At 43.8% G+C, this 15,338-nt stretch overlaps 1 protein-coding gene across 4 annotated transcripts in view; it reads left to right on the forward strand.

The window, feature by feature from the left end:
• SDK1 (sidekick cell adhesion molecule 1) overlaps positions 1-15,338 on the forward strand; it is a 358,271-nt gene that overhangs the window by 321,669 nt on the left and 21,264 nt on the right. For all 4 annotated transcript variants that reach the window (XM_088147987.1, XM_088147988.1, XM_088147989.1 and 1 more), the window contains 5 exons: positions 6,699-6,814; positions 8,393-8,579; positions 9,669-9,806; positions 13,651-13,812; positions 14,467-14,592. In XM_088147987.1, the coding sequence (XP_088004113.1) occupies positions 6,699-6,814; positions 8,393-8,579; positions 9,669-9,806; positions 13,651-13,812; positions 14,467-14,592 (729 nt within the window). The remainder of the gene's footprint in view (positions 1-6,698; positions 6,815-8,392; positions 8,580-9,668; positions 9,807-13,650; positions 13,813-14,466; positions 14,593-15,338) is intronic.

Genomic DNA, 15,338 nt, shown 5'->3' on the forward strand with positions numbered 1-15,338 from the left:
TTTGGTGGAACTCGAACGGAATATGTAGCGTTGTAAGGAAGTGGGCTTGGTTAAGGTGAAGAAGGGAGGCGAAACTCACCTGCAAATAGCCTCTTTTTAAACCAAAGCCATAAATCCTCTACTCCAAAGACGACAGTAAGAGTGAAACATGTCATCTTAACTGATGATGACACTCACAACCTTCACACTTCATGGGAGAGGATGCAACTGGGAAATACATCTCCACTCTTCTCATCTTCCTTTTAATTTTTTTAAAAGAAATTATAATGAGCTTTGATGGGGACTTCAGTAATGGAAAGGAGCAGGGAAGGAGAAACCTGCTGCTCCCTGGGAACCCGCCTGCTTATCTGACTCGTGTTAACAACTGCCTTGCGGGGGTTCTGTTGAAAAGGCGATGTCTTGTGTGAGGCTGTTTTTGTTAGGCAAAAAGGAAGCAGTTTCAATCAACACAATAGAAGTTTGGTGTAGCCTGGGGAGAGCGCTGGAAAGGAGCAATTGCTCTCTGCCCCAGTCCAGCCCTTGAGTTTGCTTCCTCATTCTGTCTTGAATGAGCTGAAAGCAAATGTGCTTTTTTCCTGTTGACTGTAATTATTTGCTTTCCTCCTGCTGCCCATGTTTCCCGAGAAATAGTTTGAAGCTATCATCTCCTCTAAGTTGTTTTCCTACCTAGGTCTGAAACATCAATTGCACATCTGTTTGTTTGTGTTTTTCAAGTAATGCCTATTTTTCTGTTGTCAGCCCCCAGATAAAAAGGCGGGGGACAAATCAAATAAATAAATTGCAGGTGGCTTGGTTTCAGGACAGCTCCCGTGAAATAATGTCCTTGATTTCCCCAGAGGGTCTATGGTTGATCAGGCTGGTCAAGCAGGAGCAGAAAGCAGTCTGAGGACATCGGCCAGCAGTCTGGATGATGAACGTGAGCGTCAGACTCTCACGGAAGGTTGAAGGAAGGAGGGAAACTCATTTAGGGAAATAAGAGGGAGAAAGATAAATAAAAGTTACCTTTTATGCCTTGAGTCTGCTTTCACCTTTTCTAAACAGAAGCTTCCTTGACCTCATTCTTCAGGTTGCAATATGCTGTGTGCTAAGATTTGTAGCGTGTTGGATTCCAAGAGCATTATGTGGTTCAAGATGCACACAGGTATTTGGTGTCGTGGTTGAGGCACCAGGCTAGAAACCAGGAGACCGGGAGTTCTAGTCCCGCCTAGGCACAAAGCCAGCTGGGTGACCTTGGGCCAGTCCCCCTCTCTCAGCCCTAGGAAGGAGGCCATGGCAAACCACTTCTGAAAAACCTTGCCAAGAAAACTGAGGGATTGTCCAGGTAGTCTCCGAGAATTGGGCATAATTGAACGGATTGGAAAAAAAAAAAAGCGTTCAGCAGCTGGTGGAAACATCTTAAATCTAATGCATCTTTTCCCAGGGCCACATATTAGCTACAGAGGGCAGCGGCATGACCTCAGGGAATTTGCAGCTGCTTAAGGTGGTCCAACATCCACTGGGGCTATGTAGACGCCCACACGTGCTCCACATCTCATTTTGCCCTTCAAATCTGAAGGCAAAGGCATCTCTTTGTATGTACGCACACCAAAGGTCCTTTGGATCTGATTTAAAATGTTCTCCTTAGCCTCTTGAAGCATATGGGGAGGAAGCCTGAAGGCAGGAATGGGAATTGTAGAAATCAGTGGAGAACATGAATTGATGTTCTCTGTCCCTGAGCCATTGCTCTCAATTTCTACACCCAGATGCCCATCAGCTCTCTTTGGCTTCAGTCCCGCACTCACCAGTTTGCTTAAACCACACTGAAATCAGTTTTGGAACAGGATAGCCTCTCTAGGTAAAACGTACGCTGCTTCTGTGCCACTTGTTGCTAAAACATGTTCTGAATTTTATTTAAAAAAAAAAAAACTAATTCTGCCCTCTAAACCAAATTCATACCAGGAATATGCATTTTTGCATACTTGAGGGTGCAATTTGAGTTTATGGTATTTGGTTGAGAAATGAGAACTATCCCAGTCTATGGCCAAAATTAAAATAAAGGCGCACCTCTGATTATCCAAAGTTGCTGTGCTTTTTAAATTCTTGTTTGTATCCTACCCTGATTTCACAGGCATCAGCTAGGGTATCTTTTGGGATATATTTCCTCTGAGCTTTGCTATGTGGGACTACATTCCTTTTCTTCTCTATTTCTCTCAGTTCTGTAGAACAGAGGTGAATGAAGCAAGGGATAAATGTCAAAAATGAAATGGAAAAAGCTCCTTCTCTCAAGTTCCTTTTTTCTTGCTTTGTCCAACGTAACTTTTCTGTACCTATCCTATTCCAAAGAGAAAAGAAAAGATTTTTCATCTTTTATAACTTTTCAGGAAAACCTCCTGAAACCTCTGGCTCTAACAACAATCTTACCATCGTGGCAAGTTGTTCATCTTTGTGACTTCTTCCTTAGATGGAGGTCTTGATGCTGAAGGAGTCAAACCAAAGACTGAAGCAAAGCCTGTAACTTATCAAGGCCTCTAAAGACTCAAGTTAGCCTCTCTATTGACTTGCTCCATTAGCTTGCCTAGATGCTTACAGAAAGCTGCAGACACTAGCTCATGTGTTATTGCAGCAATAGTAGTATTTTTAGATGGGAAAATGGGAAGTCCATAACCACAAAAGCTGGCTTTTGCAAATATTCGCTGTGCTAATTGCATATTTTACACCATGAACATAAATCTAATCCTTGCAATCAAATAATACAAGCTGAGTATTAATGACATATCCACGTCATTAATAATCAGCATTTATTGTACAACTATATAAAGGCTGTTTGTACCCTTTTTCAGTGGGCCGAACCTTGTGGTCTGTCCCCCGCACAGTTTAATAAACTTGGCTCAAGCAGATCGTGTGGTCTCCAGTTATCAGTTGGGTCTTGGGGAATTTCCCCCTACAATGCTTGCAAAGCAAATGGAGATTCCCCCAGATCTTTTTGAGGCAGCAATTCAGGCCAGGAAGAGCAGGAAGAGACCAAGCTATAGAGGGGGAGAGGTTTGCGAACTCCACATTCTGCTACCGGAGCAATTTGCGAGACCGCAGTCTTAAAACGCAAAGAAAATACATTCAAATTGAGATGTTTGTTGGAGGGGGTTTATCTGCCACCCTTAATTCTCCACTGGTAAGGCTGAAAATGCAAAGAAATCATTTGCTCTGGTTGGGCTGCTGTAGCAGCTGAGTACTTCATTAAAAGCTCACTGAGCTGTTAATATTACTCATAAGCAGTGCTCAGTATGACTCCAATGGGTTACGTGCCGGGGGTACAGCTCTTTGTTTAATTCTTGGTTAAGCGCTTTGGTCTGTGCTGTTGTGCAGCTCGAAAGGGGCTTGTACCCAACCTAAAAAAATGAATTTCATTTTGGCCAAAGGGGGTGCAGTGGGGTTTGGGCCAAGCTCTCCCCAGCTTCAGCAGTGGCCAGCAGAGAGAAAGTATGGAAGAAGCAGCAGTCCCGACTGGAGAGCCCCTTCTTCTGACCTGCTAATCGGTTTCACTTCACTGGACAGAATTCAGCCTCCGTTTCTCCAACTCAGGGCGTAGACCCAGCCCTCGGTTCCAATGTCACTCCAAGTGGATCTCAGAAGCCTGTTGATCTTCCTTCTTCACCTCCAGATGGAAGACAAGGGAACTGCAGTTCGCTAGTCTGAAGATACGCCATCAGTCCTCTCAGGTTTGAGAGCCTTGCCATACCTGATGTCCCACTGATGAGCTGAACCCTTGCTTGGAGATGTTTTTCTCTGCAGGGTCTATGTAAACTATTCCTAAATGCCCAGAGGTTGGTTTCACACATGTGCGTAGTCACAGGATCAACTTTCGTTTGAATTCATTTTTAAGAAACATATTCTAAGCTTCTGATATTAGTGGTGGGGGTCATAGTAGTAGCAGTAGCAACAGTACCTCTTCTCTTGCACTTCCTGACTGCATAATTAATTCAGAATATCCCCCATCTCTAGCTATGAGGGCTGCTTTAGGTGATGATCAAGAGTTCTTGTAGAATTCATGGGTAAATTACCCAGGAATTTCCTTGTTGCCTAGGTAAGGCACTTGATCTCTCTCCGCTCTCTTTAATAACTGCCTGATTAACAGCTTTGATTCCAAAACCTGTTCCCTGAAGAGGAAGCAACTATGTTAAACTGTGCAGGTGAAATGAGTCAGTTAACTAATTGCACTGATTCTGACAGTTCAAACTGGGTTGGGCTGGTGCCATTTTAATCTCTGAAAACATGCAGGTATATTAGGTGAGATCAAGGCTTATGGAATCCACGAGAATCCATGAGAAGCAGAGGATCTGGGATGAAAGGTGCCGCCTTGTCTATTCACCAGAGAATAATGTTCTTGAATATGGATGGAGCATGGATACATTATGCTTTGTAAAAACCAGCTGTCTCCACTAAGCCCCCATAGCATGGCTGGTAGAAGCTGTGCTCTAGCAAGGCTTGGAGAGCCACCACTTGTTCATTTCTTGGGCAGGGGAGATCTCTCCTCTAAGCTGCGATCCCAAAGAGCATTATGTAAATAAGCCATCATCATCAGTCCAAGCGGTCAGCATCACCAGGACCCCATCATTCTTCGAAGAACCCGAGAAATGTTTCCAGTGATTCTGCTCCCTCGAAAAGAAATGAGCGGCCCTCCCCTTCAAGTTCAGCAGCAGGAAGACAAAAACCCTTCTGAAGACCTGGCTGTTCACTGACGAACAGCGAGCATCAGCCTTTCAGCTTACCAAGCAGCTGGAACACATCTGAACAGAGAAGCATAAGAATAAGTATATAAAAAGATGCACTGTAGCAACCCAGTTTGGGAACAACGGTGCAATCGATGAGCTTCTTGTTGAAAATCAGCCCTTAATTCATCTCACTTTCTTTGAATCATTCACCCATCGATGAGCCCTCAGCTGTCAATCTAGCTGGAAAAGAAGCAATTTCCTCTCGCTCTTGTGTAAGCCCCTCCAGGGGGTGGGGTGTCTCTTTTTTATCAGCTGAAAAAGATTTCAGGGATTAAAAGTTATTTGAGAAAATCCATATGAATGCTCATTTCTCGCAATTGACTAAGAAAAATCAGGAGGCCCCTGCAATCTACTGTATTCTGTACAGGGAGAGCCGGTGCTCTTGAAACCAGTGTTAAAGAGTCAAATTCATGTCATGGGTTTGCGCAGAGATCAAAACAGGGTCCATTCATGCCATCCTCAGAGAAAGGATGGGCTCCAGGTGTGGCATTTTGTAGTGGGGGGGATATATTTTTTTTCCTTGTGCATCAAATCCATCCATCATCTCAGCGTAGGTATGTGTGTGCAGCGTTCACCCTGAGGAACCGAAATGCTTCTTAGTTTGAGAAAACGCGTTCATAAAACAACAGTCATTTAATTAGTATCATCACCATCATTTACTTCTGTTTAATCGCCCCCCCCCAAAAGAACGGCTCTGCTTTGTTTTGCATTTCACTTTTTAATGATGCCCCACTAATTTCCCCCTACCTCGCAAAAGGCCAGCCTGTCAGACCCTCCACATCTTTGCATTTATGTTTCAGACGAGCAGTGCAGTTGCTCCAATTCTTCCCAGTTAGTTTCATGGAATTGTTTCTTTTCTTTCTTTTCTTTTTTCTCTCCTCCCCCCTTCCCCCCCCCCCTTTTGGGTGTGTGATTCTGCCGTTTAATGGAGCGGTAAATAAGAATTTCTGATAATGATCTCAAGCATCTGTCACAACAACCTGGCGCTGGTTATTAACATTTCCATTAACGGCAGGGTGGGCAGCAATAATAAGGAAGCAGCACAGTTAGAACAAAATAAATAGTTGGTGTCAGGCAGAGTGGGTGTTAATTACTATTTTATTTTATAACCCCAGAGAGGAATGGAGGAGGAAATATATAAATATATAATAATAACGTGCCTTATGAAGGTCAGAGCCTGCATAGAAGGAAGCCATCGGAGGAGTAGATAATTGGAGTTATATTTTGGGTAGCAAATGTTTTATGATTTCCATTTGTGGGATATTGAATGGGCACCGAGCAGCCAAAGCTCTGCTCTCCAGCACGGTGGACAGAAGTTATTGCAGTCCCCCCTGCAGGCGAGAAAGGCGTTGCACTCGGTTCTCTTTTAGCTACCTCGGAAAAGTTGGTCGCCTCCGGTCATCCCTGCTAAAATCAGTTTGGTGCCCCCTATTCACAAATGCCTCGTACGCGTCTGCTAGAGCTGGTTGGTTGGTTAGGAGAAAGAACGTCTGTGTGGGCTTTTCGGTTTTGCTGGCTAACCTAGGAGGAAAAGTAACAGGCGTTTGTTTATCCTACCTATATCCCTCCCTTCAATTCTAGCACCTAATTTAGATGCCTAAAATACCTGTCCAGTTAAATTCCCCCATACTTGGTTCACGCTTTCCAAATGCTGGCTGAGAGGAGAAATGTTCACATCGCTTCTACAAGTCTCTGCTTTCTCAGTCACCTGAAGCCAAAGCAAAAGAAACAATATTGGAAAGTTGATGGAAGAATCTGGTAACTGAATTCCTTTGGAGGTGGAGGCAGAGTTTCCAAAGATGATGTTGAGGGTAGCAGCAGTCCTTGAGAAATCTAACGCACACCAAATTTTTGGTCAGTTGAGATCTTTTTCTTCCCTCTGGCTGTGGTGTCAGCTCAGTCAATGCCTCTTCGTTCTCCCGATCTCTTCTCTCTGTTTTCTTTCCCAAGCTCCAGCAATGCCTCCCCAGAATATCCATATCAGTGCCATGTCTGCAAGTCAGCTGGAGATCACCTGGGATCCACCTCCCGTGGACAGCCAGAATGGAAACATACAAGGCTACAAGGCAAGCCGGGGCAAGCCTGTCAGAGATTAGCCGGGTGCATGTTCTGACTCTTTGAGCGAGACCAAAACACAGATTGCGGAAGCCCATCTTGTTTTCATGAACATCGATTATTTAACCATGTCACTTTTATTCTTCCTTTTGACCCCAGTGGCCCTTCTCTCGCAGGGTCTACCCATCCCAGTAAGTTAGAAATGCAACCAATTGCAAATCTACAAGCAGCGAAAGAATCAGGACAGACGCAGCCATGCCGGCTGAGACCAGCCTTTTCCAACATGGGGAATGCTGTTCCCAAACTGCAAAGGATGTGTGTGGCTGGGGATGATGGGAGTTGAAGTCTAATACAGTTGACTCCCTCTCCTCTCAATTTGAAGAAGGGAAGCTCAGACTTCCTCACTCAAGTAGATCCACAAGTTCTCATAAAAGAAAGTCTCAATGGAGTCTAAACCCTGAAGAGCAGAAGTACAGAATATTAGACATGATGTTATCATTAAGGGCTTCCCATCAAGAGGTATAGTTAGTACTGCACCTCTTCTGGGTAGAAGATCTGAAATGGGAGCCTGATGGGATTCAGGTGGCAATGGGCAGTTCTAAACATACCCTAGCCCCAGATCATAGGGAATTGTTCCCAGAAACAAACAAGAAACCATTTGTCACAAGTTAAGAATATTTTCTGGGTAGTAACTATCTGGCAGTCACACTTCAATTATCATTCATTTCCAAATGCCCTTCAAAATTGCCTGGTGTCAAATATGCAAATGCAAGAGTAATCCAATCTGGATATTGCCAGAGAAATTATTCAAAGCCAACTCCTCCTTCTCCTTAGGAAGGGTGACGTTAGAAGACTAGTCCAAGTTGGAGAAAAGCACACCAGGTGACTGTCATTAGCTAGAGGTCTGGTAGCACCCCAGGTCCAAGATCCCCTCCAAGAGACAATTTAGCCAATGGCCCATGATTGGCCTGTAAAACTCTGACATGGCATTATTCTTCTAATAAGTCTTAGAGCTTGGCCATCATCCATCGCCTGGCTCATCCTCCACCTGCATGTGAGAGCCACAAATGGAGAAGGAAGGAGCCAACAAAATAAGCTGGCATTACTCTTTGGCAGAAGTAGCTACCTGCTGTAGCAATTTGTGTACCTTCCCTTTTGTTTGTGCATGGGCTGTTCTGATAGCTGGGCTTGTAAACACCAGAGCAGACTCTTGGCTGGACAGTGAGGTCAGGTTCCTGGTGAGCTTCGGGTAGAATTGATGAGCCATTATGCTCATGAGTGGTTCTCCACTGCCAAGCCAGGGGCTCTGCTAGGAAGTTATGAGAAAGTGGGTTTGGGGTTTTTTTAATTGCTGGTAATCATGCTAACTTGGCCGTGAAGTGGCTAGATACGGAGCAAGCCCTACTGGCGCTCAGCCCCAAGAATTGACTGCTAGATCTAAAGTGCTTTTCAGGTGCACTGGGATTCCAACTCCCAGAATTCCCTGCCAGTGAGGCAACAGGTACTCTGGTTGTGAATTGGTGTTAGAAATGATTTAATGGTAACTTGAAAAGTAGAATATTGAGGTCAACTTTTTTTTTCCCAACCAGGTTTATTATTGGGAGGAAGACAGTCAGAATGACACTGAAAAAGTGAAGGTCCTTTTCCTCCCAGATACAAGCATCCGGCTCAAAAACCTGACCAGTTACTCCAAGTACCTGGTCTCTATTTCCGCTTTTAATGCAGCAGGGGATGGACCCAAGACAAGCCCCGGGGAAGGCAGGACTCTCCAGGCAGGTAAGCACAAGAAGGATTCTTCTACAGAGTTTTGCACTCTTAACTTGGTGGTTGAGCTTATACACCATACTAGAGCATAGTATGTTTTAGCCACAGCTTGTTAAATAAGCTAGAGTTGGCTGGGTTCACGTTGCACGAAGCATGGTTTACAAATCAAGATGGTTGGGTTCTATATCATGCTAAGCCCAAGTCAAACAAACTTCATTATAGCTTAGAAAAATGTGTGAACCCACACATTTGTCTCTTTTCCTGTGATTTAAACAAAAAATGGAAAAGGGGTACACCTTGGAAGGTCAGAGATAAGGTACGTCATAAACAAAGATTGTTTCTCCTAAATACGTGTGTCTCATTCTCACATCTCAGTGTTCTGACATGATGAAGATATATAAGTATTTGGCCATTTTTCTTAGCTGCTTCCCTGTGAATGTGACATCAGACACATCCTAGCCCAGATCTGCACCCAACTGATTAGCTTACCTGAACCTGGAGTTGAAATTACGTAGGTAGAGTCAAGATCCCAAAGGGCATCATATTCTAAAGAGGCTCTGTCCTTACAGAACAGTTTGCAATTTTTGCCTAGGCTGAAACGACACTATTGTGTATTTATATTATCAGACATAATGTATGAAATGCGCAGCAGATAGGGCCAAAACAATCCCAATCAGAAGGTTTCATCATGTTGGATCAGGGTCTGTTCATATCTGTGCCTTTTAATGTTTCTCCAGTCAGTATGCATACGAGCTGACAAGTGCTGAAGACGTTGTCCAACACGGGTGGGGAAAACTGTCCCCAAAATCCAATATAAAACTGAGAAAAGCTTTGGATTTTAAGATGTGAAGCACCAAACAGTTGCAAGAAGCTTTATCTTAGCAGTTAGAAAAAGAGTGATAGTTTGAGAAGGAGTTTCCTAATCACAACTGATTAGACAGAAAAACAGAAGAGAGTTTTTGTTACAGGCCCTGGTACCAGTCTTATAGGCTGGATACAGGCTTGCAGCAATGCCGTAATAAATACATACATTTTGTGTGGTGCATGGCAACATTTGTGATCCTCTGACACCAAGCATTCCTTCTGTTTTATTTCTTCCAGCGCCAAGTGCCCCCAGTTTCTTGATTTTCTCTGAAATCACATGCTCTACACTTAATGTGTCTTGGGGAGAACCAGCAGCAGCGAATGGGATCTTGCAGGGTTATCGAGTAATCTATGAACCTTTGGCTCCAGTTCAAGGTAAGAACACCCAGGAAAAATTGGCTAGTCTTGGGAGATGAGTGATCTATCACTGAGATGTAGTTGATCTTTATATACATCCATTCATCTTCTCTTTCTGTTTTGGCAAAGACTAATTTGGGCAACCTGTCTGAGACAGCTTACATGAGAAACCAGCTTCTTCTCCCCATGCTTATCCTCTCCACAGGCTTATCTTCTAGAAAATATGCAAAGCCATGTTAAATTCAGACCTGCCAAATCCTCTCTAAGATGAGCAGTCTGTGCTCTGGGTTTCTTTACTATAGTCCTGTTCACATAATAGGAATGACCCCACCTTTCCTCTCCCCTTCAGCTGGCCCACTTTTAAACCGTAGCAGCACATAACATAGGGCAGCTAGGTCTGCCATGTCTCAGCCATTTTTAAAGTCTTTCTAGCTGGTGCAACGAATTTTTGTATTCTGAAGCAAATACATTAAAAAATAAACATGTGGAGTGCAATCAGAGTCTGTTCCCTACCCACATCTCACCTTTTTCATTCCTGCTCATTTTCCACCCCATAGGACTGCAAGGGATGAGAAATTGGAATGGTGATAGAGACAGTGCTCTAGGCCCTGTTTTCTATGGGGTTCTCTAGAATGTTGATATCTCAATCTTGGGAGACGTAAGATCTGATTAATCCCTTCGTCAACCATTCAGATGTCACAGCTGACTGGTGAAAGGTACTTTAGCCCCAACCAAGGCTAAGTTTACTTGGGGCAAAATTAATCTTGTGGGGTGAACTGGCAGATCTCTATCCCCATGTTCCTGTTTGCATGACCCCCTACCCCATATGACCTGTCTAATATGTCATCTAAACAAAGCCAGTGAGTTTCCAACACTAACTTTGGAAGCAACATCGACATCAAGATTGCAGTCACAGAGAAAAGCTGATTCTTCCAAGCCTCAGAATCTGAAGGCAACAACAGATGCCCACTTTTACTGTTAGTCACAAACGTTCACTTCTCTCATCTCCCTTGAGAGCATTTCTTGCCACGGGAACAAGTATTAAAGGAGCAGGCATCAAAATAATCCATCAGTCCAAAATTGCTCTAAAATACTTGGGAATAAAGTAGGCTGGCTTATTTCTGTCATGCTAGGCTCATAATGCAATACAGTCTGTATTTTAGACGCCTTCCTTAGTTTTTGCACTAGCACGTAAGCACTCTTTATCCAGCCCTGGGTCTCATATATCGCTCCGCTGGAAGGGAACTTAAATTGTGAGATTAATTTCCCAAAATAACAGCAGAAAAATAATTGGTAATATGCCTGCAGATGAGTATAAAATAATCCTAAGATTGAAAAAAAAAAAGCCAGGTCGTTTAATATTTATTGCATATTTCTGTGGTCTGCTGGGGTTTCAGTTGGATCTTTGATTTTGACTGCACGAATTCAGCTGATTCAAATGAAGAGGGGGCCATTGTGTGCATTATTTGGGCTGTTTCTTCTAAGTAGGGAGAGAGAAAAGTTTGAAGTTCCATCCCGCGTGCTGAGCAAACTCTGAATCACCATTGCCATGGGGCGGGGGGAGAGCAGAGAGTCCCGCAGCCAAAAAAATTGTGTAAGTTTAGCCAAGGGCCCCAAGAAAGGTCTGCAAGAGACTGAGATATTATGAGATACTCCTCCCACGTGATGTCTCCTACAAAACCCACAAGGTATCTGTCTTTTAAAATATTTGCTTACCTGGAGTGTTTTAGAAATAGATTCCACATGCTGGTAGAACGTGAACAGCCACGATCAGCAAAGAGACCTACCTCCCTGTCAGATCATCGGAAGGCTATTACAAATACAATCAGAAAGTTCTTCCCCTAATGCATTTGGGATGATATTGGTTCTAAATGGGAAACCTCATCCCATCCTTTTGCATAAATCTTGCTAAAGAAAACTGTGAGAATCAGGCTTGGAGAGAATCACTTTCAGTTTTAGGCAGCTGCCCGTGAGTCTGACACTCCCCTTCAAAAAATTCATCCCTACAGCCCTTCAACTGTTGGAACGATTTCTTTGCTGGGGAGTTTTGGGGGACAGACAGGTGAATAGGTTGGTCCTGAGGGCCTTCTTGATGCTCAGGTCTCTATTTTGTTTTTTCCTTAATTCCTATTCCGAATGGATTGCGATTGGTAGTGCAACAACTGAAGAGAAAGCATTCGCCTCCTTCTCCTTTCATGCCACAGGACAAGCAGAAATGCTTTTCCAATTTTTTTCCCCACTGTTTTCTCTACAACAGATGGTGCTTGAGCAATCTTGAGCTGACAGAGCTGCAGGAAAGCTGTGCAAGAGAAACCCAGAGAAAGCATTTGCGTGTAGAAATATCTGATTGCACCATGTGCCTTCAGGAATGTTGGGGCTTCTGCATATTTTCAAAATGGTTATTTTATCTTTCCCTGTAACATTCTGCTTCTGATACAGAATTGCTCCTCGTTTCCAGAACTTCAAAGTGCTTTTTAAAGAAGGGGTTCTCTGCAGACTTTCTCCTCTATGGCTGGATTTTCCTCATATTTGAACTCGCTCCTTACGGACTGTTTAAAATTCAGTTCCCCTAATATTAGACAATGACAAACTAAGCCCAGAGCCATTCTTCACCACAGTTTTAAGTAACAATATTGTTGGGGGGTGTTTTTGTTCTCCAGATTTGACTGAGAATTGGACGGTCCCTCTAGAGACAGTGGATTTGACCCTGTCCCCTCCCCTCTGACTCTTTGATCTCAAATTGCAGCTGGAAGGAGGAATTGAACCAAGCTGCTCTGGAAAGTCCTGAATTTGATTTAACCAATCCAAACAGAATTAAGTCTTGTTGAGATGCCAGCTATTGTTGGCTTCCCAATTAACTGCCAGGGCAAAGAGAGTGCTCTTGGGTTTTTCCACAAACACGAACTGCAACGTTGCAGTCACAGTATAAGGAAATATTTTTAGAGGGAGGGAAAAGCTTGATTTTCTAATGAGTCTCAAGGATGCCGCTACTTAACTTTAAAACTCAAAAAGCAAATTTCAGATTTTAGACCCTCAGTCAGAAGAGGAAGAGGCCCTGCGTCCACTTTCCTCTGTTAGAAAAACATCCTAATTTAAATGAAATGTAGTTGAATCTCCAAAGGTGACCCTTAACTTTTTTTTTCCCCACACAAGCCTACCATTTTCCCCATAAATATGTTTAATAAAATAGCATCTCTTGCTCTAAACTGATTTGAAAGAAACCAAGTTGAACTTTTCACATGGAAACCTGTATCTACTAACTTACCTTTCTCCTCTGCTGTTGGCTTTTTCCCTCTTTTAGAAGGAATTAACCAACAAGCAGTAGAAATCTGAAATGCTAAAAGCTAAAATGCTAAATTGCCTTGCTTCCCTGTAAAATGTTGAGATGTCGGTCAATAGAGACTTGGCCTAGCGATTTTTCTCCCCAGGAGTGATTTGACAGAATGATGGGGTGAAAGGACTCCCATGGAGTCCGTTTGGGTTTTTAGAGAGAGCTACAAGCCACAATTACTTCTGCTCACCTCTTTCTTCTATCTCCGTGTAATCAGTGAGGGTAATCTCCAGCCTCTTGAAAATTTCCCAACTGTGCTGTAAGGTTCCCCCTCCCCTTAACAGTATCCACTTATCAACCCTAGAGTCTAATTACACTTATCTCTGCTGAAAATTGGCCATTATTGCCACTTAAATTCCCACTAATTGTAAGAAATACTTCTTTAGCAAACGGCTTGATAATTTTGCTGGTAATCTAGTTGGCATAGGCTCTGCTGTTTCGCTGCTTGTTTACTTCCCTTCCTCCTCACCTTCCTCCCCCCCCCCATCTCTCCTTTCTTGGAATGCTCTTATCTTTGGACCATTTTTTTAGGGGTGAGCAAAGTGGTGACCGTGGACATCAAGGGCAATTGGCAGCGTTGGCTAAAAGTCAGAGATCTCACCAAAGGAATGACCTACTTGTTTCGGGTGCAAGCCAAGACCATTATCTATGGACCTGAGCTGCAAGCCAACATCACAGCTGGGCCAACAGAGGGTAAGAGAGACCTGAGGAGCATGCCAGAAATGAAGAACAACTACTACTATAAAGATGGGAGCTGATTCAGCACCCACAGCAAAGACTCAAAACGCACTTCCAAGCCAAGGGAGCATTAAGTTGCGAGGCAAGATTTACTGGTATCTGTAACAGACCGATTCTCAGCACGTGAGGACCAGCCTGGAAACTGTAATTATAGATTCTGCAATTTGAGGGGCGGAAAGTATTTTCAAAAAGTTCTCGGCAATTATTATAGAGAGCTGTGCCATCCATTAGGGGGAAAAAATCCAAAGGCCACTTTAAAATAGCGTCTCCATTTCGTTTTTGGGTTGATCCTCATTAAAGGATCTTTTACGCCATTGAAATACTCTGTGAAGCAGAGAGATGCCTCTGGCAGGCTGCCCCTGATGGGAGTCAGGGGCTTTCTGATGATACATTCTGGCTTAATTTATAGGCAGGGATGTGGCCACAGTCAGGTACAGAGGACTCTCACCTCTTACCCAACTGTCAAAAGAGGCAATTTTGCTAGAGGCTGGCAGGTTTTTTTTTTCTCTCTCTCTCTTGTCTCAAAGTATGAGACAAGAGCACAGTATGAATAATCCCTTCTTTCATTCTCCTGTCTCAACCATCACTCTGTTTGTTCCACTCCTCCAGGATCTCCTGGTCCTCCGCAGCACTTGCTGGTCTCAAAAACCGCCTCTGGAATCACTTTATACTGGACAGAGGGAGTTTCAGGAGTTAAGCCTATCACTGGCTATGTCATAGAAAGTAGGCCTTCAGGTAGGTCATAGTCTCTGTGCATCAGTACATCAAAATCAACCAACTGAGCAAACCCAGTTAGAACAAAAGAAAGAGAGAGGGATTGGGGGGATATTATCATAGGAACATGTCCCAAGTCATTTTGTGTCAGAAGTTTCCCTCCTTCCAGGCTTTGATGCCATTGGCGTGATGAAGCAGCTCCTTTTCTGGATTCCTGCTGCCTGAGACAGAATCTCTACATGTACAGGATGGATCCACAGAGCAAAGCCCAGACGTGGATTCTCAGGGTGCTGGAACAGGGGAAAATGCACCCTATTCTCTCTTTCATGATAGTTATCTCTCAGTCTGGCTGTCTCACGAGATTTGAAATAGAAACAGAGTGAGGGTCTGATACTCCTGAGAGAAGCACTTCTCTTCCCCAAGGACAACCATGAAATTAGATTTCATTCAGCCCCAACCTGGTTTATGAGAAGCTGAAGGAGAGAGGCACAACTAGCTGTAGAACTCCCATCCATAACTCTTGACTTGCTTGTTCAGAGCAGAGTCCAAGCCCACGAAGGAAGGACGCTTCCTGTTAAGGTTGACACAGGGTAGTATTCTCTACTTACGTTTCTGGGCTCACACCGCTGTTACTGTACAGTGGGTTCTCTTCTGGATCTACTCCATTTCCACTGTGGAGGATCCCATTACCTTGAGTAGTCCCTCGGTTGGGGTGCCACCAGCCAAAGGTTGATCTCCATGAATCCTCTAGATTCCGAGAAGTGTGT

Source organism: Python bivittatus, unplaced genomic scaffold (assembly GCF_059951505.1).
Source record: "Python bivittatus isolate LINGU-HERP-01145 unplaced genomic scaffold, Pbiv_v1 ctg000560_np1212, whole genome shotgun sequence".
Lineage (NCBI taxonomy): Eukaryota > Metazoa > Chordata > Lepidosauria > Squamata > Pythonidae > Python > Python bivittatus.